The sequence below is a fragment of the Dermacentor albipictus genome, chromosome 2 (genome assembly GCF_038994185.2).
Source record: "Dermacentor albipictus isolate Rhodes 1998 colony chromosome 2, USDA_Dalb.pri_finalv2, whole genome shotgun sequence".
NCBI lineage: Eukaryota > Metazoa > Arthropoda > Arachnida > Ixodida > Ixodidae > Dermacentor > Dermacentor albipictus.
This window is the reverse complement of record NC_091822.1, coordinates 62492201-62511647: the sequence shown is the minus strand read 5'-3', so window position 1 is coordinate 62511647 and position 19447 is coordinate 62492201. Positions and strand designations below refer to the sequence as shown.

Genomic DNA, 19447 nt, shown 5'->3' with positions numbered 1-19447 from the left:
ACAGCGTCATACCCACAGTCAAGCAATAGGAATAGCTCGCGTTTCCATTCGGCGGGCCCGTGTTAACTTGGTAGGTCAAACCACAACAACCACTAATCAATGTGGTAAATGTAAAAAAAAATGTCTTATAGTAGCCACTGAATGAGTGAATCAGAATGTGGTAACTCTCGAATGGAAGCACTGGGAAATGCACAAGTGGCAGTCACTTGCAGGGAGCATTTTGTTCTATTTTCTGTATTGTGAGCAACAGAATAACTAAGCCAAGAGGATAATTAGCGCAGAGCACTTTCCACACCTATTCGTTTCCTTTATTAACGCTTTCACCGCAGAGTTCATTTCTGCATAGGCAGGTATGCAGTCCTCGGGAAGCTTTAGCTATGAAGAAGCAACATGTGCATAATTACTTAATTTGCGCCATACGAGAAGCCGTGTCATCAGCGATATATATTGTACAGTAAAGGATGCAGGAACAGCTAGCTTTTACAAAGAAAAAAAAAGGCGAAGAAGGGAAAAGGAGGTGACAACGTTGTAAATTCCGAGCAATCACAGCCACATCGCGTTATAGACATCTTAAGTATTCATAAAGTGCTTCAGCGTTCCATCTCGCGACTTGCATATAGAAAATTAAAGCTAAGGTCAGGTGGCGCCCGTCTTGTCTAAATTTAATTCATTAAGATCTTCACACTGAATTTAGAGCGCAACGAAGTTTTACAACCAATACATAATAAGTATTTACTTTTAAATCCTCAGAGAGAGAGAGAGAGAGAGCCCGTGATTTATAATGTCTGTCCAGACACGAAATAAGAGAGTGCCTAGGTAGTACATGGCTGACGACGACATCGCTTTCGATGTTGCGCACAAAACTGTATGTGTACACGCCATATGAAGGTGTGTCGTTCGACTCCACATGAACGTCGCATCGCAGTCCATGGGAAGTGCCCGACTCTCACCCAAAGAACTTGCACTTCATCTTGGGGTTCATCTGGTACTCGGGCGGGCAATGAAATGCCCGGGCGAAGGCCTCCGAACTGCGCACCGCCTTGTTGCAGTCCACTGTGTGCGGACCCACGGCATCGGGTCGCGTGCAAGTCATGTAGCACAGCGTCATGAAGAACACCTGGTCTCCCGAAAAGCCCCCCACGATTCCCTGAAGAGCTTCGTCGCCCCTGTCGCTGACTGCGCGGCGGTACGCCGCGTAGGCAACCTCGAGAGCGGGGATCTCGGGAAAGATGCTGACCCTCGCGCCGGTTATGCTGTGGGTGTTATCTCCACCACTTGCGGCGTGCCCGTCAAGAGCTGCTAGGCAGCTGTCTCTCTCCTCGAAGGCCTTCGCGGAAGAGCTGCAGGTGGTTGAAGATATTGAAACGATACATCACGGCAGAAAAAAAATAATAATACTTTGGCGTTAACGGCGTGTGTTGTAGTGGTTATAGGGCGTTCTGCAGCTAAGGAGGAGGTCACGCGTATGGTTATCGGGCACGGCTGCGGCATTTTGCTGTAAACGAAATGCAAAAACGCTCTCGCACATTTATACCGGGTGTGTTTTTCTCATGATTATGCAGAATTATATTGTTAAAATTCACCTGGGGTAGAAAGCATAATTGTAGTCATTGAGCTGGATTACTCAAAGAAGTTGACATTGCTTGCACGAGAAATCGCATTGCACGATCGACTAATCAAACAAATTTCACTGATCGGGTTTCTCATAAATACTTAGGTTTTACAACACTTGCCGAAATTTACGAACTGTAGCCGGTGCTCAAAACTCGTATCACGCTGAAAATTCAGACCAAGATGGTACGTCTTCCCATTTAATCTGTAGCCGGTTCAGACCATCTTGGTCTGAATTTTCAGGGTGATACGAGTTTTGAGTACTTAAATCCCGAAGTTGGCGATAAAATACATTGGCGTCGCAGTTACGTTTGTGCTTCAAAGTATAAAACGTCGTTTTATTAAAAATAGAAGCGGAACGATAAATTTTATCTCAAGTGTGGCGGCGCATATTACGGCGCCATAGTCAACATTTGCTTAAAGTGTGGGTATGACTTGCGAACCCACCGACTACAATTTGAGAATTTCGCTACTTTTCACTACCTCCTAATTTGCAATATGTGTATTAGATTAAATATTCTAAAAGCTACCTATTCATTTTCTGTCGATTAAACTATTATGCACTTCGATTTCTCGTGCGAGAAAAGTGGCCTCTTGGAGTAATCCAGCTCAAGGAATACAATTTCGGTATCTCTCACGGGTGAATAAAAAAAAAAAATCTGTATGGTGCAAAAAACAAAAACAAACAAGAACGCCACATATACAAGGCGCTTTTTTCTTGTAATTGCAGCCAATTTTAACATGTTGCCTGTGGCAGACAGCACAATTCTAATCATTACTACCTGCCATAATTGCTTACCAACTTTTGCGTTACGCGCCTAAGCATAAGGATGAAATCCCAGCCTTGGCTGCCACATATTGATGGGGACGAAATGCAAAAATACGTTAAAAAAGCACAGGTGGCCAATATTATTGCAGAGTCCCACACTATGGCGTGCTTATATTCAGATGCTGGTTTCGGCATTTAAAACCTCCGAAAACATGACTATATAATAACCTTTGACCTAAATCACAAGATGAGGCGGTAAATTACTCCTACGGCAAATCAAAACGATTACTTGAAGAATTACCGTAATTACGCTAATTACCGTTCTGATTAATTTCTTGACGGCACATATTGAAATCTACGCATTGTACGTAGTGAGTGTATGAAGTGTGTCCCACGTAATTTGAACCACGAATTTAAAGATGAAAGGCGCGTCGGAAGCGAATGTAACCGAACGCATACTATTCGCAATAGACCATAGTTACTCAGACAATATTTTTCTTTTCCCCATAAGACACTAATTGATAAAGTTTAATTAGCCAAGTTATTAATTATTGGTCGAGGACTTGGTGAGCACCTTCAGAAACCGCCGATCGAGTTGTTTCCTTTTCGATACGTCTCACGTAGTCCTTTTTTCCGGGTTGAAAAGAAAGCCCGCGATATATAATAAAATGCACGTGACGGAGCGTTTGCTCAGTGATATTGTGCTGCTCTCGAGCCTGCGATCGGTGAACGAGGTCAGCTGCATCGTGACTGACGACGAGGAAGCGGCAGGGCGTTCCTTTATCTCGTCGGCAGCGCTCGGCAAGCAGCATGCATTTTCGCCGTCATCCGACGGGAGCCGACCTTGTTCGCGGAACGCACGCTTGAGAGCAGCGCGATACCACAGCGCAAGTGCTCCGTCACGTAGGTTTTTCCCTATTTCGCAGGCTTTCTTTGCAACCCGGAAGCAAGGACTACGGGAGACGTATCCTAAAGAAAACAACTCGATCGGTAGTTTCTGAATGTGCTCTACAAATCTAGGTATCATACTTCGGGTTCTCCGCCAATAACTAAACAGTTGGCTAATCAAACTAATTAGCTAGTGAGTTCTTGGGCAAGCAACAAAATTGCCTGAGTTACTATAGGCAATTCCGAATAGTATGCGTTCGTTTAAATTCGCTTCCAACGTGCCTTTCAGTTTTAAATTCTTGGCTCAAGTTATGTGGGACACGATGTATATGCAAGGCATGCTGACATAAAAGGAATTCTGAGGGTGGCACAGGTTCCGACATATGCACCGTCAAACTTACGGTAAGCATTCACTGTTGCTGCTCCCTAATTTTTTAAGGCATTGCTGTTTTTGAAGCACAGAAGTAAATGGAACGCCAATGCATCTAGTTGGAAACCTGGAAAATTAATATGTAGAAACTGGCTTAGTACTGAGAATTCGTTAAAGTGCACATGCCTTGCGATATCGCGGACTACAATATGTTCTGATTATTATAAATAAAAGGTAATTATCGTAGCTACGTTAATTGTACAATCAGATGTATTGATTTCCCTTAGAAGTAATTAACGCCTCATTGAGTATTTCAGATTATGGGTTACATTTGTGCTGTTTGCCTATCTGAAATTTAAAAAGATGGAGTGCTTTTAAAATGAAACCCTGTATCTTTACGCGCCCATTAAAGAAACCCAGGAGCTCAAAGTCGATCCGAAGCGCTCCTGAACGACGTCTCTTATAGTTCTAGTGCTGCCATGGGGTTTTTAACCTAATTAATGACTCAACGCCTCAATCCCTAAACATGCAAGGTGTTCTTTAGGCCTAACACGAATAAAGAAAAGGAATACCAGAATACCTATTTCCGCATCAATAACGGGAAGCTTACCCGGACAAAAAGAAGTACCCGAATGTGCTGTTCGGGTGCCACCGCAGTCCCTGTCTGTCTACGGACTCGACCAGATTGAGTGCCATGGAAAAGCCCAGACCCCCGTAGAACATGGCCTCGGTCCCGCCAGGGTAGTACAGGGGCGGAGTAATGGCGCCCACGGCCACCTTGATGTCGCCGCTGGAGGGGTCATAGAGCACGTACGGCAGTGCGTAGCTGACCGCGAAGCTGAAGACGTCGATGTCAGGGGGCGGGTCATGCATCTTAGCAGCGCAGCGGCTCGTCTTCACCCAGTACTCGGCAAACGAAAGTTCAGTGCTGGGAAAATCGCTGTACATACGCTCGAGCAGGTCGTTTTCGATGAAACGCTCGGGGGGCCACAGCTTTAGTCGCGTCGAACGCAGCTTCTCGACCGCAAGCTTCCGGCTCTCAACGTCCAGCCATTGCGTTGCGTTGGCCGCCTCCGCAGCCGCCGACACCAAGCTATCGAAGCCTGCTTTGACGGCTGCGCGCTGTGCTGGCGTGAAGCGCGACACGGAGCTGAGCGCAATCACCAGGAGCCGATAGGCGGCCTCGACGAATCGCTCGCAGAAGTACGGCCGATATGTGGTGATGCCCTGGTCGTACCGATTCTCAAGCAGCTGGATATCCGCTGCCGGAGCAAACAGCTGCACGCAGGACCAGGCGATCAGAGACAGCAGCTCGGTTCTTCTGTACGAAGACATCACGCTCGCCATAGTCCGGAAGAACTCTACGTCGCTTATGAAAACCTGGTCGTTGGGCTTCACTTCAGGCTCAAGCTCGGTCTGCCTGAAGGCACGTAGCCACAGCTTGGAGGCCAGCGGCGGAGTGATAAGTCCTATTCGAGCGATTCGCACCAGAGCTGGTTCGCTTACCTGAAGACGCCTTGCGTTCAGCAGTTTTCTGAAGACGTTACCTTCCATAACCATAGCCCTGTTGATAAACTTCGTGTCGACCCCATACTTAGTGTAGTTTCGGTTAAGGATGTAGAAAAACGTGGCCCAGTATTTCGCGTATCCGCCGGTGCTTTTGACTGTGAGGTGCTGCTTATACAAAATTGGTATGAGGGAACAGGGCTCCAATATGAAACGCCAATTCGGTGAGGAGAAGCGCATAGCGCGCACTTGGAAGAAGAACGGGACCTGCCACTTGAATGCTAGCGTCATCACTACGTCGAGGGCGCTGGTGTCATTTGGCGTGGGTTTCTCTGGCCAGGACAGTCTACATTCGTTGAGGAACTTCCAGAAGATGTCCAAGTTCGCGCCGTACCGTGATCGGTTGCCCATGCAGGACTCGTACATGGCCATTGGTTTGTGGCCACACTAATGGTTTTCGTCCCTTCGCTGAGTACGCTGTAGAAATGCGGAAACCACGATTTCCTTACGTCATCCATGGCCGAGCTCGTGTACTCTAGGTAGCCTTTCGGAGGCGACCAAGCGGAGCAGACGTAGGCGCTAAAGTTGTGGCATGGATCGAGGTCGCGGTTTAGTCCATTAGAGAGGCGCCACGAGTGGACGAGGCAGTCCTCAGTCTTGCAGAACGGTGGCGATGGTGGTGATTTGGCGCCTCGTGCGAACAGAAACACAATGACGATTGTCACGGCCCTCACGATCAGCATCAGGACGATCATAAGGGTGAGGTGCTGCACCTTGATTGACACACCTCTTGCAGTTAGGACAATCTGAGAGCTGCGTGGAGCCTGCAAGAAAATATAAAAATCAAGAGGCATTTAAGCAGATTTCGGCTAAAGATGTTGTTCAAAATGCAGAGTGATCTGTCTACAGTGGCGACGCCCACCATCTTCTCTGTGACGTATTTACGAATCGCCCTTACGTTGCGCGGATCGGCGATCGTCGCGGTGTGGCTGTTCAGAACTGTAAAATGTATCAGTCGCCTTCGTCGTCCAGCCAATCGGGGAAAGAGAACTTCCATGTGCCCCCACCTATCAACAAAGCCACGGCCGCTCTTCTTTCAGCCCTACATATTCGTCCAGACTGCCTTGGGTGGCGTGGTGCTTTGCAACCAAAGCTTTCGTCGAGTCTCTTTTCACGGTGACGTGCGGTGTTAACAATTAGCTAAGTACTCGGAAGAATCGTCCCTACGCTCCCGAATTTCTGACTAATGCCCGTGTGACAACTATACAAGGAAAGCTTCCATTTGTCCAGGGGGGCAGGGGGAGGTCGGAGCCCGGGCCCGACCCCCTTTTCGGACCCTCCGCTCCCCCTTGTGCATATATATATATATATATATATATATATATATATATATATATATATATATATATATATATATATATATATATATATATATATATACTCTACACACACAAAGCCTTTCATCACGTTCGCACTTGAAGAAAGTTCGTGTGACCTCGAAGTATTAGTCATTCAAGTTCCTGCCTTACTGAGTAGTTACGCGACCTCATTGAAGGAGGCAGTTTAACTTCAGAGCCTGAGTCTCCCGGATGAGGCAAACGACAAGTGAATTCACTTAATAAGGAATGCATATATATGTATTTTGCGCGTATTAGGTCGCACAGGTAGACGTCAATGGTAAAAGCCATGTAAAGTCTTCAAAAATGTTAATACACATCGATGCAATCAAGAAATATATTCCTGTCGGAAGTTCATATGAGCAGATAAACTGCAACATTTATAATACTTACACATTATACAAGAATTTTTGGACACAAGTTATAACTACAATTACTAGCACAAATCAATGCAACTCCGCAACGCAAATGTTAATTAGAGCATGCCTTATGCAAATGGCTTAATTTATTTCCCGGTGGAGGAAAAAAGGATTATTGGATAATAGATTATCAGGCACACGAATAAACAAGCATATTAGCACATCACTGAGTAAATGCTGAAACAGCGAGATCCGAGAAGTGCGGAAGGACACGAATGCAAGTAGGAATAGCGTGGACTACGTTATTGAGCAGCTGATAAACTTTATTCAGCAGCTAATAAAGCATATATGATGAATAAAATTCATAAGGGAAATGTACAGCATAAGATATATACCTTTAAATAGCGCAACGAAGCGTTTTTTCCATACGCAGAAGGCCTCACCTTGCTTTCGCTGTTATGTACCCCATTTATATTCCTGTGCATTTACTTTTTGCGTTTCTATAAGCGAGATGGTTTACTTGAAGCTTGCCTCTATTGCCTGAAGCTCTACTCACTCCGACCTTGCCTTGTATTAGTGCCTGATAACTTTTGCCAACTGCATACCTCATGAACACCTTGCTGGAGAAGAAGCGCTCTGCAAAACGGGAGCTCTGGTACAGAACGGGTCAGATCTATACGATGGCTCCCAACTTGTTTCTTTTATCAATGCTTAACGCCACGCAACTTTCATGAAGCCGCATCGCTCCATTAAAACGAGAGCGAACGATTGTCCAAATTAATCGGTAATGCCCAATCAGTCAGTAAGAGCGCGCGTCTTCTAGTGTTTAGTGACCGCGCTTGGCTGTTCGTGCGTCTGAGGAGGGCGACATAGGCGGGCCGCGCTCTTTGTTTTCTTCGCCGCGTTGAAGCTTGCAATCCGAGATGGGTGGTCCTTTCGCGTGTGCTCTCTCCCCGCGCGCCTCGTGTTAAGCTTCCGTTGGTGTTGATATGCGATGGCAAAAACGCTTCCTTCTCAACGTCAGTGGGTAATGGTCAAGTACGGACCAGCGACATGCCCACAGCTAGCTCTGTCGTTGGCGCTCACGCGTGTTTTTAGCGGGTGGATACTGCGACGTCCGCAGCCGCGGTAGAAGCGAGCTGGTCGCGTGTTTTCTATTTCTCGTTTTATCTGTCGACGTCCCTACACCTTATAAAGTACAAAAGCCATTTGAATGAGCGACTGTGGGTGCCGAAATAAGCACGTAATACTGAGCTGAAGAGGATGGCGGCTTGATGGGCATTATCTTCCCACGCACTGAATGTTTGGCTTTCTTGGAGGTCACGTGATCAAACCAGCGTTTGGGAAGGAGAGGCGTAGCTGCGAATGACTGTGCGCGGCAAACGCTTACGCAGCCCGGTTGTCGTGTCTAATTGTCGGTAATCATTGGCGGGTGCAGTGGTTCAGGCCAAGCAGGAATGGCTGCCAACTTTATGCCCGCTCTCTTCCTTGCCGGGCTGTCTTACTGCGCCCCCAGTGTTGCAGATTGCGTAGTCCAAGAGAAAGTGGTAATTGGAGATATCGTTGATAGAGGCCGTGTTGTAGTGGACATAAAGGTTGACAGATGATGATCATCAATCTAATCTGCGGAGTCGCGAGGTGAATCGCGCGGCTGCACGAAGCTTTCGCCCCCGCTGGCGGCCTTCTTCATAATGCCGGCGTTGTGACAGTGCACACGTTCATCCAGTGCAATATTTACAGGTTTAATTAGTGCGTGCATTACGCTAGGCTTGTTATTTTAATTAATAAATGAATGCTACCTACAATTTATATGGCCGATAGAATTAACATATAGACAGGCTCGTGCAAGGACTGCAGTATTCTGTGGCGATTTTGACGAGCCTTACATGGGACCGGCCATATGATCTAATTTTTCTAACTATATGCATGGAATTCGCCATGCACTTCCGTGATCGCCTTCTCTCGCCATCTAGTAGCGACGCCCGTAAGTGCAATGTGGGCGAAAATACGATCTTGAGCGTGAGCGGAACCAGCGCACCGAACGCGATTGCTGCTCGGTTGGATTAAACAAGCATATATATATATATATATATATATATATATATATATATATATATATATATATATATATATATATATATATATATATATATATATATATATATATATATATATATATATATATATATATATATATATATATATATATATATTTATATATATATTTATATATATAGAAGGTCCAGTTGGTGGAGGGGCTCTTACATGGGTGCCGCCTTTACACGGATTTACATAGTAATACTTTTCCTTCCGGCAATTGTTTTATACTTCGCTATCACTACTACGTCGCCTTCGCGGCGAAACTGCAGTCTCTCTCTTTTTTTTTTCCTGCGAGTCCGGGTATCAGCGCTGCTGCGCAGTGGATCCGGTTTGGCCTCATTTGGGTTTCGGATGGAATTATATATGTATTTATGACCTTTTCATGAAAGTGGCGATGTTTCCATCTTTCATAAATGTAAATTATTTGATGTATATTTATTTAACGAGTGATTAGCATTGTCCATAGAAGGAAAAGCAATACTGAGGCACGTATCATTCAAGTGCATTTCACACGGCATTGATAAAATGCTCTGGTGAAGGGGTCACTGAAATCTGCAGGTTTCTTTCAGGATGAGAAAAAGAGTACAAAATAATTTGACGCGAGGTGAGCATACGGCAACAGATTTGTTGTCTATGCATAGACTATCCATGCCATTAGAAATAATTGTTAGGTGGCTACAGCTTTTCTTGAATTAATATAACAAACTTTCTCCTTTGTATGTATTTAAAGATATGGTGTTTGTACATGGTGCTCACACTCTCAATTAAGAAAAAGCTATTTGGAGTTATAAAGCACGGATGAGGTAGCCGCCGCTGGTGCTTCTAATGCGCTTGTCATCTTATTGGTAGGATTCACAGAAATGAAGCGAATGTATGGTTTAAAGCCTGTGAACGTCCGCGCCGACAATGATGCAGTAGGTTTTTAAACGGAGTAAAACTTTAAGTGAAAACTGAAAAGGAAACTCAAAAGAAAGGTCAAATGATGTGGGTAACAGAACCCCTGTCATGACACTTCATGGCGGCTTGAGAATATAGCGCGCGATCCTTGTCTGTCTACGCCGTCGGTGACCTGCTGGAAAGATGGGTTAAGGCATGTGCACCGAATGTGATACCCGCTCTTCCTTTTTTATCTCTAGCGTGACCAAAAATGCTTTGATGGACGTTAATGAGCTCTCGAAATTTTTTCAGTGAATAAATGGCTTCAATAAATGACACCCCTGCGCACTTGTGGTAATCTGTCAACGCGATTTCCTTTTTTTTTTTGGTACAAGTAAAAATTACATATTTCGTAAAAGACGCGCTCTCTTCCCAGAAGTTACCTTGATTTTACTTTTGTGTGGAAAATATTTAAAGCAAAATGTGAGCAGTTTTTCAGTGTTCTAGCAATTTTTTTTGAACAGCTAAAACGCTCCAAACACTTTAATAGCACTACGTGCGTTGTATGTAGAACAGCACTGTTTGGCATAAAAAGTGTGCGTTGCCTTTCAGCGTTAATTTTGAGGGAAGCTGATTGGGATAAAAGAAAAGGCACAGATAAAAAAAAACTGTTCCAGTGGGGGGGGGGGGGGGGGGAGAGGGGTTATAATGGTCTTTTATACATGGCGCTTTAAACAAATGGGCACGCTGGGACAAAATGGAAAATGGCGTGAGCGTAGGCCACTGATCAGCATGCGGATTATATTTGATGCGATGATTTTATCCTTTCAATTGCCCTCCTCCCGTCAGTACTAACAAAAAAAAAAGCAAGCCTGGCTTCTTGCGTGCGTTACCATAACCCTGTTGCTTCGCACGCAACAGCGGACCACAGGAATAATAATAATAATATTTGGGGTTTTACGTGCGAAAATCACTATCTGATTATGAGGCACGCCGTAGTGGAGGACTCCAGAAATTTTGACCACCTGGGGTTCTTTAACGTGCACCTAAATCTAAGCACACGGGTGTTTTCGCATTTCGCCCCCATCGAAATGCGGCCGCCGTGGCCGGGATACCATCCCGCGACCTCGTGCTAAGCAGCCCAACACCATAGCCACTGAGCAACCACGGCGGATGGCGAACCACAGGAAGAGGACACCACAGAACAAGGCTGAAAGAAGTAGCTATGCGTGAAATTAGGCTGTCGAGCGAGCAGTTTCATTTTGCCGCGTCTTAGACAAGATGTCGCCTAGCGCGTTGCTGCAAAGATGGCAGATTACACTTAACATTTTGAATGCCCTTAATTAAGTTTGCAATCGAATGAGGAAAAATGTAACTGTTTTGATTAGCATGCCCATTCTGGTGGAAATTTACCTCCTCTCCAAGAAATTGTTCATGCGAGTTATTCTTGCAACAATGCAACGGCGAGCTTCTAGAATGCAAGGGAACGACTACTTTTGTGAACGTTTCTTTTTTCTTTCAAACTAGCTACATTTTAAAATCTTTTTCTACTGCTCATAAAAACCTTCGGAATATTTTTTGGAAATTTGGTTGCTTTGATGTCGAATTTACTTCGTTACTTGTGGGATCATTTGTGGACACCGTGTGTGTATTGCTTCCACCATCTACGCGCACAGAGAAAATAGTCATTTAAAATGGCTGTATGAGACGCACACTGCTTAGATATTGAATATCGGTATTGATGCCACAACCTGAGCAAATGCAATGTTGTAAGGGGGTCAAGCTAAAGAGACGGAGCGACGAGGCCTAAGATCCTCGTCAGTGGGGCACGAGGCGAATGCACGCAAGAGACCTGCTACTTGCAACCACTGTTTACGTCGTCAGGTGTAGTCATTGTACCTTAATAATTACCCATCGCCGACATCGGCGAAGGGCCTATTTTTGTAACAACAAGAATCGTCATCTGTCTTGCTGTCGTTTCTTTTCTTGAAATGTGCGCGCTTGCTATTTTCTCGTCAAGAACGCTATGCGACGCTGATAAGGCACGTGCCGCTTGTGTGACCGGGAATATCAGGGGTCCAGCGTTATAGGAAAGAAAGGTACGAAACGCAGTTTACCGTTATGTGTGTACATATATATATATATATATATATATATATATATATATATATATATATATATATATATATATATATATATATATATATATATATATATATATATATATATATATACCTACGATCAAAGGGCCCAACTACGTTCAGCCTGCCAAGAGTACTGAAAGCAGGGAGACGCATAAGGCTATGAGATATAGTTAACTCTTTCATGGTGCAAATAATGCCACCACTATGCTATAAGAAGCCCTGGAAGTTTTTCTGATCTGCAGCCAGCAGATTCCCTGTCCTAACAAGATGACTATTGATGCAACGCAACGTAATTCCATCAACGGGCATAGCACCTGTTGCGACGAAGACAACAGCGACACCGCCATTTTCATAGGCTGTGACTGCTTGTTAGGAGTGGAACATCATAAACAAGGTGAACACAATCGACTCCGCGCAGAAGGCTGGCTACACAAGAATCAGCTAAGTCCCTTACCTTCACCCCAACAACCACAGGAATGGACACGAACGATCAGACAAGCTGGACTGCTTCAATGTAATCGCAATGAGCTCGTCTGGAGTAAGATTAGTTGCGACTGCTGTCAAGGGAGAAACGGAAAGCACGTAATATTACCAGATTAGCAAGACCACGACTCAGCGTGAACTTCAAAAATAACATTGCCACCGACCAACTGATGGGAACGACGGGATGGACGAACGCGGTCTGCGAACGTTGGTCACCGAGGACAAAACGGAAGTGTTCGAAATAAGTTAGGATCAACCACACGCGAAACCACTGGGCATTGACAGAAGTTGGAAGCAGCACAACTGCAAGCGTTCGCGCGGACATACCGAGGCTACCGTTATAGAGACCGCATTTACTGCTGAAACGAATGCCACGATCCCGAAAGAGCGTTCTCCGCTGGAGGCGAGTCCTGCGCCGGGGGCACTACCTAACCATTAGAAAGGCACTTAATTGAAGGAATAACACAGAGGCCATTACATTCTAATTCAGCAAGGAAACAATTCATTAAATGCCATTCTTCATTCCTGCTTCCTCCCTGCGTCCGTGTCTGTTCTGGGGGCGCACCGCGCGTTTTTTGTTCGCCTGTCGGCGACTATGCTGACCGCATCGTCAATACGAGAAAAATATTTCGCTTATTCACACGCATTTGAACCGGCAAGGCCTACGCAAAACTGCTCTCGTCTCTTTATCACTACAATATTGTCTTCAGAAATGTTGGAGACAAAACTGTGAGGAACGGCACGAAGGGGGGTAGGAGAGTGAAAAGGTGACAAGTAGTATGAAACTCACGTGATCCAAATCATAGTACGAGGTCCTCCGAGCTTCTGACTTGATTCGCTGGCGTTCGAGGTGTTCTCTGTTGATGGTGTTAAGTTCTTGAAGGACAGAGGACAACGAAGCGTGCTGGTGAGATAAACTCGCTTTGCGACTTGACTGGCTCACTTTGCGTCCATCTTGTGGCTCCGGCTGTCCTTCCGAGAGCTTCGGAGAGGACTCGGCCCTCTCCTTGATCGAGGTCGCGGACAGTGTCTCGAGTGTATTCGCACCGCTGACGGCGCACAACGGAGACTGAGCTGGCAGGTCGGTTTCACATTCTGGTTGGGGCGCCTGTTGGTCCTCCTGCTCTGGGAGCCGGTTGCTCTCTCCAGGCTTCTCCGTCGTCGGAGCAGTGGGAGTAGCAACGTGAGGTTCTACCGGACCAAAGTCGGTGGAAGCGAGTTGCTGCTGAGGCTCGCTGCGGTCCGAGGACTTGCGCTGGAAATCGGCGGCGAAAGACAGCCTCCCTTTGAGAGGGCTCTTGTCGCGTGGGGGAATTACTTCGTCCAGTTGAAGGGCGGTGGTCGTGGCTACCGGCAAGTTCGATTCCAGCGTGGCAATCGCGGAGCCTTTCGGATCTTTTTCTAGACCGGTATGGCTGGGACGCCTGCGTGTTGCTTCGGACTTGCTCGAGGCCGACGAGCTGCGTGACGACACACTTCCACTGGAACTGACGCTATGTTTGCGAGAACGACGTCGCTTCTTGCTTCTCTTCTCGTCGGGCGCATCATTGTTTGGAACCATATCGCTTGTTCCTTCGCGGCGAACTCCAGAGACGTTTCAATCCAGTAAAACCGAGGAAATTGGGGTGCGAGCCCTAGAACCCTCGTCTTCTTCTAGTGCTACCTCGTGGCGAGAGCAAATGGCGCGAGACCTCGCTGGCCATTTCTCACTGATTTCAGCGCTATATAATTTCGGAACCACAGTAAAACCAGGCTGTTAACAAAGGAAGTTTTGTTTTCATTATAACAATGATTAATTCCCTTTAATACGATCTCTATCGAAGACGCATACTTGCCCAAGGTTTTGTTCCATTAGTCAAAGGGAATTTAGAACTCCTAATGTTTCATGGTTTGAGTGGTCTTTTCAAAGATGCATTTGTGCAAAATGGCAAATCTGCTTCCTATATTAGATTTTATTTCTAGTCGGCAGCAAAGTAAAAAAGTAAAGGATCACCGAATCGTCTTAAAGAAAGCAACGTCGACATACCTACATCGAGGGTGTCGATTTCTTATGCATTAGTTTACAAAATTCCTATTTAAAATTATTAAAACTGATAACCTTCAGGTTTGCTTTCCTTTCGAAAAGCACACGTCTACAACTGAAAGAAATGCCCTTAACCTAAGTATGTCTAGCTTAATTCATTGTATAACTTCAAGTGTTGCCTCACGTGTACTTCATCCCCAAGTTTTCTCTCCCCCCTCCCACCCATTTAACCTCCGACTACTTGGTCAATTACCTGTAGTGGGCTCGCGCCATAATAAAGGAAGAAACCAAGGAAGTCATTTGATTTATATGCCTGAAAGGCTGCGTCCTTCACATTTTAGGCACGTTAAGTATGCCCCGGTGGTCACAATTAATCCGGCGTCCCCCACTACCGCGTGGCTTATAATCAAATCTTGTTTTTGGCATATAAAACCCCATAATAAATTTGATTTAGGTGTTCGTTATATGCCTATGATCTTTTTCTTTCACTCTCTCTTAGAGGGCAGCGCTTAGGGGCCCGTTCCTGAAGGGAGCATCGGCGTAACCGAGGGAACAAGCACATAGAAGGATGAAAGAACGAATGGAGCGGCGGATAAAAGATGGCGAAAGCGAATAGAGCGCGAGGAGGAAAGCGGAGAAGGCGGGTGCAGCGGAACTTTAAGACGAATAGCGGAGGAGAAGAGTATGGCGAAAGTGAGAGAAAAAAAGCGTAGTGCCGCATAAGGTGTGCTCTGCGCCGATGATCACTACAAGATGGCACGAGATTAGCAGGCGTCTTCTGGGAGGTCTGTGTGCGGCGGCTGCTGTCAATCGCGCCCTCGCGTTCACCCAGACGCTGCCTCTCGCAATTCTGCGATTAGTGAGGCAGTCGCGCCACATTTCGCTCCATTTTCAACGTGCCGCAGGAGACATATAGTCCGCGCCAACCAGTATATCGCGGAATGAAAGCACGTATAGAGCACCGCTCAAATTTAGCGTTAGGGAGTATCGCAATTGTAGCTGAATTTTTTCGTACTCGCTATTGACACATTTTGTCTTTATTTCGTATAACCTGTGTCACACGAAATTACGTCGTGCTTCTGTTCCTTTGCGTGGACACTTGGTTGACCGTTTCTTTTTTCGCGTTTGACAGACTGCAATGCGCTACTCGCCTCGGTTTTCTTTTTCATCTTTCACGCTACCGCAAGGCATAAATCCTATTAGCCCTGAAAGTTTACTTCTTCTTCAAAACACGCCCCACAGGCACGGCCGGGTGGCTCTTTGCAATCTCGGCTACTCCGACCCAGCCCTATTCCGTATCAAACTCTAGTGTTGTGGTAGATGCTTCCGAAGGGAGCACAGTTGCGCATACTTTCGCAATTTTTTTCAAACGCTCAGCGGTAAAGCAACTCATCGCGCGCTCAGGAGCCCAACTTAGAACAGCATCTATTTTTTATATTTTTTTTTATTTAAAATACTTTTAGGGCCCAAAGACACTATAGAAAGGAGTGGAGAAGAAATGGCAAGGCGTGCAGCAAACAAACAAAAATATTACAAGACCACTTGTAAAGCGATCTTGAACTTGTGGTCATCAGCTATGCTTGCGTTTGTGGAGGGAAGGTGGTTCCGTGCGACACTTGTTCGAGGAACAAAATAGTCATTACACAATTTTGTGCGACACGAAGGTAGCCCCACCTTGAAGCGATGATCAGTCCTTGAAGATATGTAATGAGGTGGATGAAAGAAAACGTCCTTCATCTCGTTGTTATTATAATATATTTTATGAAAAAGGCTAAGGCGAGATGACTTTCGACGCAACGAAAGGTCAGGCAAGCTTGGGGTTTTCTTCATTGATGTGACACTGGAATGACGTGAATAATTCGAGAAGATGATACGTGCGCTGCGATTCTGGATGGCTTCAACAGTTTGAATGAGTGTAGTCTGAGTAGGATCCCATATGGCGCATGCGTACTCTAATTTCGAAAGTACCAAGGTTTTGTAAAGCGTTAACTGCAGGGACGATGGGGCATGAAAAAAGTTTCAAAAATGAAAAATCTTTATATTGATTGAGGAATAAGCCTTTCTGCGAATTTTTCTATGTGCTGCTGCAAAAGCCGACTACCTCCTGTTCCCCTTGGCACCGTTACACATGTTGTGGCCAAGTGCAAAATAATGTGATAATGTGTGTTTCAGTTTTTAGTACAATGTTATTTTTTTCTGCCATGTTTTTTCCATTTGTTCAGCAGTAATGAACATGTCAAGCATTTCATATACTTTCGTGCAGATTTATAAGTAAGCTTTCTTTTGGTATGGCTCTCAGTCAAACAATGTTAGCATTTTATTCTATCTTTTAGGTATTTTGCGTGTCATTGTTTTTACCATTACCAATGAGTTTTCCCTTTTTATAGTTGTCATGACTATGTCATACACGCCGTCTAATCTTGTGCAATATCTTGGTGCACATATCAGGAGCTCGTCTACATTTAGGTCTTGAAGACGTTATATAAAAATCTTGTTTTTATATGTGTGTACATGAAATGGCTTTCGCGTTTTCTAGCACTTTCTTTTGTTATTTCACCATCTGTGAACTTTTGTCTTTAGTACTCTGGTATATGTCATGCACCTCTCACTTTTGCTCATTTTTTGAGCGTGTATTACACCACGTTGTAAGAAAAATCTCTTTTCGGAAAGGAAGTCAATAAAGCGAGACTAAACATCTGTTGTGTTGGAAGTAGAATTTTTTTTATTTCCCAGCACATGCTGGTATAATATAAGTATGGGCAAGACTGCGTGCGTGCCAACGCATAGCCCATGGCGCACCACGCGCCACCTCGCAAGCAATGCCAATGCGCGTCGTAGCACGCGCATTGCTTGCGAGCAGACGCGTGGCGCACGGTAAAAACGGTAAAACGGTAAAACAAGCGCGCTATAAAAATGAAGAAAAAACGCGCCGCTTACGGGTAAAAAGAAAAAAAACAGTGAGCGGCGCGCGCGGCATGGGGGAAAGGGAAAGGGAATGGAGCGGGTCGGCATAATAAAAACAAAAAAGGAAAGAAGAACGTTTAGGAGAGGAGGTGCCGCGCGGCTGCTGTTGCTGTTGCCATGACAACGTAAACAATCATGTGCGCCGCCATTTTGCTTACTGCGTCGCCCATTGGTTAGGGCCGTAACTGAAGGGGACCTTGGCGCTAGCGTCGAAAGAGCGTCTGCTCGAAGACGGCCAATGGGATGTATACGGAGTGTGCGCCCCCCCCCCCCCCCTGGTATGGGCTCAATCTAGAATGCCACAAAGCGTGTGACACTGGCTAGCTTTCCAATTACAAGCTCTCGATTGTGGCAGTCAGAGCAGGAGAGCAAGCGCTTTTTATCATGCGAGAACATCTTTGGCCAACGACAACGGCCCCGAACTGTCCCCAATGTGCGCGTGACGTCTTGGTTGCCCGCCATAGTGTCGAAATGACACTGCTTTAAAAGCACTTCAAACACTCCGGGACAACGTGTTCCGTACAACCGTCCGGAAAGCCTTTCGCCCTCCTGTTCAAAACACCATCGAATAACCGAAAGCTCCATGACGTCCTTATAACATTTTCTGAAATGTGTATTTACATACAAATCGAGGTCATACCGCGGTCGGCGGCCTGCTTGACTGGCATGGTTTCCTATGGTGAGGTGGAACCGATGGCTGCTGTCTCCTTGCTCACCCTGAAAAGACTGGGATCTTCTCCTTAATTTGCTTTGTGCAGCATCCAAAGGACACGCGGACCGCTGAGAGAAACAGGCCTCTTCATTAATCGACTACGCAGAACAATCAGGCAAGCCGACGTGATCCAATAGGGGCCAGAGTTTAAGCGTCCTGACATGGTCTCGAAAAGACGCAGTGAACAAATAAATCAAAACTAAATAAATCAGAATTAACACGACCACACGTACACACGCTCGTCCCCACCAGTTTCCTGATCCCTCAAATTTGCTGTGCGGGCATAATAATTCCCTCGACGTCACGCACTCATAGTGACTGTCAGTTAGGACTGCTTTGGCAGGCTGAGAGCATATGCCCGAGGTCACATCGCGGTCAGCCGCCAGCGCCGCTCGTCTTCGTGTTTCGACGTCACCGACACAGCTCTCGGCCCGGTTTCTTCGCTTCGATAGAGAGCCAATAGCCACAAAAAAGAAAAAAAAGCACATCCCGTATACTTTCTTCGGGGTAAAACATAATTGCTGCAGAACGACAAGGAAGAAATGACGCCGATGGATCGACGAAGGCGATTTGACTACTACGGCATGACCATAGTAAATGTAGTTGCTGAAACCATGACGATGGTAAAAGGCTGCGTGACGATGACTGTGTGACGACGATGGCTAATAACGACGACATGACCAAACTGGGATGTCAAAATTAGATTTAACGTGGTGATACGATAACGACTGTATAACAACGGCGCACTGACGACGATGAGATGAGAAAGGTGTGAACACAATGGGATGACGACGGGCCTATGCTGATGACGGCGCAACAACAAACTGTATGAAACCTGTATGACGACGTAGACGCCACGATGATGACGTGACGACGATCTGCTAACGGACGCGGGATAGCGACTGCCTTAGGAGGGATGCCTGAGTGACTGTCTGAAGATGACTACGTGGCAATGGCGGCGTAATCGCGATTGATTCACGACAGTGTGACTGCACTAGAATGAGAGAGATAGATCGACGACAGTGGAATGATGGAGGCGTTATGACGAGTACGGCATGATGACAATGGGAGGACTTTACGGAAGCGATTACGATGGCAAAGCGACCACGTGACGACGACATCATGACGCCTGCATGATGACAGTTAGATGACTAAACTGCAATGACGACAGTGGAACGAAGTTTACGGCATCACGGCGGCACTGTGACAGCGAATGCACGCCGACTGTATGACGACGATATCGTG

The 19447-nt window shown here is 45.9% G+C and overlaps 1 protein-coding gene across 1 annotated transcript; it reads right to left on the bottom strand.

The window, feature by feature from the left end:
- Positions 1-320: 320 nt before the first annotated feature.
- On the bottom strand, positions 321-14129 carry LOC135909040 (endothelin-converting enzyme 1-like). The gene is made up of 3 exons (XM_065440896.2): positions 13294-14129; positions 4249-5968; positions 321-1340 (listed from the first exon to the last, which is right to left on the bottom strand). Exons 2-3 carry the CDS (start codon positions 5574-5576, stop codon positions 947-949), a joined length of 1722 nt encoding a protein of 573 aa, XP_065296968.1. The 5' UTR covers positions 5577-5968; positions 13294-14129; the 3' UTR covers positions 321-946.
- Between the last annotated feature and the right edge of the window lie 5318 nt (positions 14130-19447).